General features: G+C 33.7%; 1 protein-coding gene across 2 annotated transcripts; it reads right to left on the bottom strand.

Moving 5' to 3' along the window:
• Positions 1-3,144: 3,144 nt before the first annotated feature.
• On the bottom strand, positions 3,145-6,998 carry LOC115966222 (alpha-amylase-like). Of its 2 annotated transcripts, none has more exons than XM_031085467.1 (4): positions 6,505-6,997; positions 6,256-6,385; positions 4,280-5,094; positions 3,145-3,546 (listed from the first exon to the last, which is right to left on the bottom strand). In XM_031085467.1, exons 1-4 carry the CDS (start codon positions 6,586-6,588, stop codon positions 3,274-3,276), a joined length of 1,302 nt encoding a protein of 433 aa, XP_030941327.1. In that variant the 5' UTR covers positions 6,589-6,997; the 3' UTR covers positions 3,145-3,273. The 2 variants fall into 2 exon arrangements, with proteins under 2 accessions (XP_030941327.1, XP_030941328.1); XM_031085468.1 differs by having other exon boundaries at positions 3,320-3,413; positions 6,505-6,998.
• Positions 6,999-7,093: the final 95 nt, after the last annotated feature.

Below are 7,093 nucleotides of genomic sequence, written 5' to 3'. Positions count from 1 at the left end.
GACCTCTATCAAACACACACACACACACACAAAAAGAAAAAAAAAAGAAAGAAGAATCTTAGATGACAATATAGTGATATATAAGGAACAAGTGCTGAAAACTTACACTTTCGTTTTACTATAGTACTAAAATTTTTAACATATCTAAATATGATAAAATACATATTTATTTGATACACAATAATAATAATTGGAGAAAGAAAATTTGAAGTTATATCTTCTTCATGGAAAGGCTGAATAGTGCCACTAAACCACAAGGTACTTTTTTTTGAGAAAGAAACCACAAGGTACTAGATTTAGAGAATTATGTTCTAGTATAGAATATAACATAACAAATAAAAATGAATGTCAAGATTGTTAATGTAATATAATATATCCTATATTCTAGTGCATCATGATGGGAAATTAATATAATAAAATCTTTGAATTCTTTTTTGGAATCAATTTGAACAATTCCAGAAACAATAAAGTATAATAAAAAAATCATTATATAAACAAAGCTGCAATATGATCATATTATACACGTGTACAGTGTTGCATTCGTATTAGCTTAGCTGTAGTTGTGTAAACTACACTACGCAGTACATCGGACTCCAGAGTCAGCCAGCGAAGCACACAAAGGCAAAGCGAAAACATTAAGATTTGACCAAGTTTTTTGTGTTTTAACATACCAAACAAAAATCTTTTAAACAGCAGTGTGAACATATAAGACTCTGAGAGGGTCGTTCTCAGAAGCAAAAAACACCGTGTGAGTTGAAATTTCAAGAGCGTGAAAAGGTCAATTGCCAGCTCAGTAATGGACGGTAGTTTTGAATGGGTTGGGCCGGATGGACTTGGCCCAAGTCTATCTTGCATTTATAGTCTTGCATTTGAAGGGAAGAGAGATTTGTTTCAATTTTTTTTTCAAACGAAAAAAAAAAATCTCCGCTTGCTTGTAAAATTAGGATTAAATTTAGGTATAATACATTAAGTTCTCCAATTAAATTAAAAAACATATAGCATAAATAGTGTTATATTTTCAAGAACAATTAAGTTTATGTACTTGTGTTTAAATTTAAATAGGAAACTGAAGAAGAGAAATCAAATTCATCTATGAGACAACAAAAGAAGAGATAAACCTGCCTCGTCTATCATATGGATGAGGATAGCCAACATTAAAAGAGCTCTCCATAAATGACATGGGTAACGGCTCACATTATAGACAAGCAAAAGCGTAACAGACAAACCAATTGACAGAAGATCATTGAATTCTATAATGCTTCAGCATTCATTACCAACAGATCCATAATCATAAAGAGAGGCATTTACTCCCATCCTAAGGGGCAAAGACCTATAAAAAGACACAAGGAATCATAACAAAGGTACGCGAGATATGCATAACAACTCTCTAGCCAAATAGCAATTTCTATGATCAATTGAGCTCTGACCTTATTGACTAGCTTGTCGAAGGCTCTTTGGCACGCACCACACTGGTGTACTCAAAGTATATTTATCCCTTTTGCAGGATTTCACAGCTACTGACTTGACGTAATTTATCTATATTGACGAGGAGTCCAACTGACAATTTTTTGCATCATCAGAAACCTATCTAAGAATCTATACATTATTCTTACCTTTGAAATTAATAGAGATTGTTGCATGTTAAAGATTTAGTTTTTATCTATGTTAAGACCTAAAAACCTTGTAGTTTAACTAGTCGACATTTCTTGATGTTTTCAATAGAGATATCTAGGATTCAAATCATCCCACTCTCAATTATCGAATTACAAAAAAAAAAAAAAAAATCCATAAATATACATGATAGTATGTTACTTAAGATCAATTATCATTTTTATTCAGTATAATAATATTTTATTATATGACATGAAATAATAACAAACATTTTTATATTTATCAAAATGATATCTTAATTGTGAAATGGCAAGATATATAATCATATTAAATGTTTAATATTAGAATATACAGTTTTATATACAAAGTTAATTATAATAAATGTCTATTAGTAATTGTAATTATTAATTTTACTAAAAAGAATTGTAATTATCAAATTTCATATTTAGGAAAAAATTAAAAATAAAAAGGATAAAAAATTATCTTATGTATTAAACCTTCTCACACATTATATGAGTTATATATATATATATATATATATATATGATGCTGCCAGGTTGGGTCCGGTTCAGAATTCCACTTCACAGGAAATATATAATGGTGGCCTAGTTGATCAGTCAGTGTCCACTTTGCCATTGGTGGCCACTGGTAATTCCATACAAAGCAAGCAAGTGCGGGACAGAGTTTGTAGTTTGTACATAGATTCTCCGACATCTAAGCCGCAAGTAACCATTGTCTTTGTGTCATCCAAGTTTTCATAGAAACTTAGTTTCTGATTGTGATACGCTGATGCTGCTACTTGTCACAAAGAATATTTTTCCAAGAACCAAAACTTTAATTAGTGATTCAAATTAACAATGTGTCCCTTCTGTGAGTTTTACTGGATCCTAATGGACAAGAATCTCTGATGCCATTACCAGGAGAGTAGAGAATAATTCTAGTTTCTACCTGTAAAATAAATGATTCCAGAATCGGATTGACACCTTTTGTAGTAAACTGACCTCTAAAAAATTAAAGCTTGTAAAAGAAGTACTTTTTTTGTACGAATACAGTGATGTAATACAGTAATAGAAAGATGATCGAAGTCCATGCAGAGCAGCTTCATGATTCATGAGCTGCCAGCTTCATGACTCAACCTTTAAAATCTTTGAACATTATTGGATTCAGGAAAGAAAATCTTAACCGTGAACCATTTTATTCTTGAACAATGTCACATCTGGTTGGGCTATTGAAGCTAGATTTCCTTGTAGAGGCTACCTATATGAAAGTCTGTCAGTAAAAAAATGGGCAAGGCATATCAAACCTTAATTTTCTCAATTTTATCATATACTTCATTGTTGTTACAACCTTGGTTTCCAGGACTCAATTCTAATTTATAGAAAAAACATTATGACAGATATTTTTTAAGGAACATATCCAGTGTGTGGTATATGGATCAAATTGAATCTTAGAAACTTTCAAGTGGGGTCTGAGGCAATGTCCTTGAGTCTGTAACCGGCCTACGCAAGCCTTATACTTTAGAAGCAAACTGGATAGCATGAAAATGAAAGTTCTCACTATGCTGAACTATCATCAATAATAACATAGCATATTAAATTTCAAAGGATCCAAAGCAAAGGCTAATTTATCATAATGACCTTTTGTCATTCCTTTTCATTTTTATTAATTATCATCATTCCCCTTAGTTTTTTTCTCCCACACAGCATAGTCATTTCCGGAAGTAGCAAGTTGGAAGGTTGGAGGGACCAGGTTCCCAACCTCATATCTTGGACCAATCTTAGCAATGATCTTCTCGTCTATAGCTGCCACATAGAGATCAGCATCAGAGGTTAGAATTCGCACGGAACTTGTGGGCTTGATCCCATTTCTGGATCGAATTGCAATGAGTATAGAGATCCCCTCTTTGAGACCCCAGTCAAAGAAGTGATCATAAAACTGTCACGAAATAAATTATTCACATTAATTCAAAGAAAGAATGAAGAACATTTATTTGTCAATAATCATTAGTATCAATACCATTAAATAATAGCTTGTCAATTTGGATTAACTTGTCTTGATGTCAATAATTAGACATCAATGGAAATTGTATCTGCTAATAGTAATTTGCATGCTCCAAAGTCCATCAGAACCTTTTTAGTAGTAAAAGAACAGTTTTTGCAATTATCTTTTGTTTGCAGAAAAAGTTGCCAAAACAATGTGCAGCTATGTAACAAGATCCTATGCTACAACTGATAATTTTTTTCATTTGCATCCTTGAATAGATTAACACAGCATGTTAGTGTATGTCAATATAACAGCTGCATATTCAAATGAATTTCACACAATCAGGCCAACTGACATTGAGCCTTTATTTGCTTATATATAGCTTTTTAAAGCCTTAATCCCCCCCCCCCCCCTCTTTTTTTAAAAGATACAGGTGTACATTTACCAAATTTCAGAAAATAAGTAAAATACAGTATGCTTTTTCAAGTGAAGTGTTAGTCAAATTTTTGAAACTTGAACAGATTGTTATCAATTTACTTACAGATTTCTGCACTAAAGGCTATTTTTTGAATTCCAGACAATTTCCTGGATCTACTTTTTGTTCATCTAGGAACACCATATGAAAATATATGAAAAAACAAAACATCTGGTGAGAGAAAAAGTAAATGAGCAAAAAATAACTTACAATTGATGGAATCCCTGGATGAGTAAGAATGTAGACATATCCCTGCATGACTTTATCCGATGGGAATGGCCAAATTTTCTGTGTGGAACCTGTATCATGATTATCTATGAACGTTACAGCATTTCCTGGCTTCAAGCCAATCACACCTGGAGGACCTCCATTGGAGTCTTTCAACCGCCACAGCTCTCCTTGAATTGCAGTTTGAAGTATCCCTTTAGTTGTAAAATCAAAAGCTGTAACAAATCCTCCAGCAGTTTGTATCCATCTCGCAATCTCGCGTCGATGACCATCCTGGTTGTGCACTGGTTTTCCATCACTTCCATAAGCAAGAGTGTTCCATATTTCACCTACTGCAAAATTTGGCTTAGTATTTGCCATATACTTCTTAGTAAAAGCTGGGGAATATCCTCTGGCAAAATCAAATCTCCACCCATCAAACCCGATTTCAGTCTTTAGCCAGTTCATCCAATCTGATAGCTCTCTTTGGACCCGTAGGTTTGTGTGATCGATATCTGGAGCACCGTCAAAACCACCACCAGTGTCAGGATTTCCATTGCCATCACAATAACGAGTATCATCACTGCAAATGAAAGATGGACCCCAGTCAAGGCGATCATCTGGAGTCCCTCCTTCAAAAACAGACCAAATTCCTCTACTATCTTTCTTCTCTGCACATCTGTGGTTTATGACTATGTCCGCTATGCAATGGATCCCCTTGTCATGGAAGGCTTTTGTCAGTCTCTTCAGTTCATCTTGGTTTCCATATTTTGATGCATTGAGATCATAGAGCCTTCCAGGCAAGTACCCTTGAGGGCCTAGACTAGAGAAAAAGCAAGGAAACAATTTTAGCAAAGATTCCATATGCTCTATTTGCTATACTTGTTACTTCTAAAGAGTAAAGACTATGCCTGTTTGGTTGCGAAAAACTGTTTTCTGTTTTCAAACCCACAAAAAAATTTGTTTTTAGTTTTCATTCTCAAAACCTGTTTTCTAAACCATTGATCACCTTCCAGTTCAAAATTTCAAACATGTTTAGTACTGAATTCTAAATTAAAAAACATAAGTAGCTGGGAGAAGCTCAATAGAACCTTTGAGTAACTTGGCAAGCATGTTTCCTAGAAGTACATGTGACCACGTAGTGGGTTGGAACAATTTTCCTCCGAACCGGTTTGAAGATAAATTTGAATTAATGGAACAAGTTTTTAAAAATTCAGCAACTTTTTCTATTTCAATAAAAGTGATAATGTTTTAGTTCTCCATTTAACTTCAATATCATCTAAATATAACCTTAATCTTTAAAACTAATTAACCAATATTTCAGATTCTAAAAGTGAAAAGGGAAAGGGGGGGGGGGGGGGTCCATATATTCTTTTCTTCTTATGGTGAAATGTCTTTAAATTTTACATTGACCCCACTTATTCTTATCTAAATCGGTGCAATTCCAAATAATATCAAAAAAATTCTACAATTTTAATCCAACACAAATTTTTTTTTTCCTTCTTCAAATTACAGTGGTTGCAATAGCCCCCACTGGACACTAGGTAGCTCTGCCTCTAGCTATTTGATTGAAGTCTTTACATAGTATGAGATGAATGAGCCTCAGAAGAATTCCATTAAGAGCCAATTTCCTTCATTTTGGAGGATAATTGTAACATAAATGTTCTAGTTTGCAAATCTTACAAATGAGACACCCCTAGAGGCCATAATCATTTGATCACATAGATTGATAGATACACTGCAAAAGATATGATTTTGCTTTAAATCTATTTACTCGCAAAAGAGACAGATAAAAGAACTCAAATAACCAACACAAGGCATTTTAGCTCAGCTAGAATGAAGGGAAACCATAAACAAGTTGAAAGTTTGAAACACCAAATTCAAATAAATTTATCATGAAAAGGAAAAAAAAAAAAACCAATAGAATTTGGTGGAGATTATAAACTTTTTATATATAATGATTTTTGGTAAAGATATACCGTCAGAAATAGAGTGAGCAGGTTGAGGGAGCCAAACATGAGTAATCCCAGAAGTAGCCAGTTCAGGAACTGAGTTTCTTAGGAAGTTGTACCATCCTCCTTCCTTCTTCCATGACTCCCAGTTGAACCCCTGGTCCACCAAAAGCCCAACAAATTCATATATTTTATGATTAGTATAGCTGATTAGCAACAAAAAAGAGAAGAAGAGGGTCAATTATACATTATTCTATTATAGTGTTTCGTGCATACCTGAAATAGAATTTGAGAAGCTGTGAAGTTTGGAATGAGAGCAATAAAGAGCAAGAGATAGTAGAGAGAAATTTTGTTTCCCATCTTCCCTGTTGCTAAGTCAAATTTCCTTGTTTTTTGAGTTTAATGATTCTTTAAAGGAACTAGAAGGCAATAAAGCTAAGCTAAGTTAATCATTTGGGTCTTGACTTGTACTGCATTGACCTATATGATTGGCTAAAAATGTCCAACATGTGATGGCCTTTGTGAGTGGAATCCTCAAAATTGCAAATTGCCTAACATTTTAGAACTTTCTCTTCCCACGGTGATTGGGGAACATCAAGAACAAGTTGGAAACAATTTCATGACACCATCATCGTTAATAAAGAGAGAGAGAGAGAGGGTAAACTTTTGTGGACTGTGGGCTTTATAGAAGATTAACAGCCTTATGATCTGTGGTTTAATGCGGCGGTAGATGATCGTTCTCAGTCAGCGGTTGGGGTGGTCATGCGGTTGTCTGACAGGCTAAAATATCTTTTTTATTTTATTTCTTTTATTGAACTTTTTTTTTTTAACGATTTTGTCTTGTTATCAGTTTTTCCTTTATTAC

This window comes from Quercus lobata, chromosome 11, assembly GCF_001633185.2.
Source record: "Quercus lobata isolate SW786 chromosome 11, ValleyOak3.0 Primary Assembly, whole genome shotgun sequence".
Classification (NCBI taxonomy): domain Eukaryota; kingdom Viridiplantae; phylum Streptophyta; class Magnoliopsida; order Fagales; family Fagaceae; genus Quercus; species Quercus lobata.
This window is presented reverse-complemented; position numbering and strand designations above follow the sequence as displayed.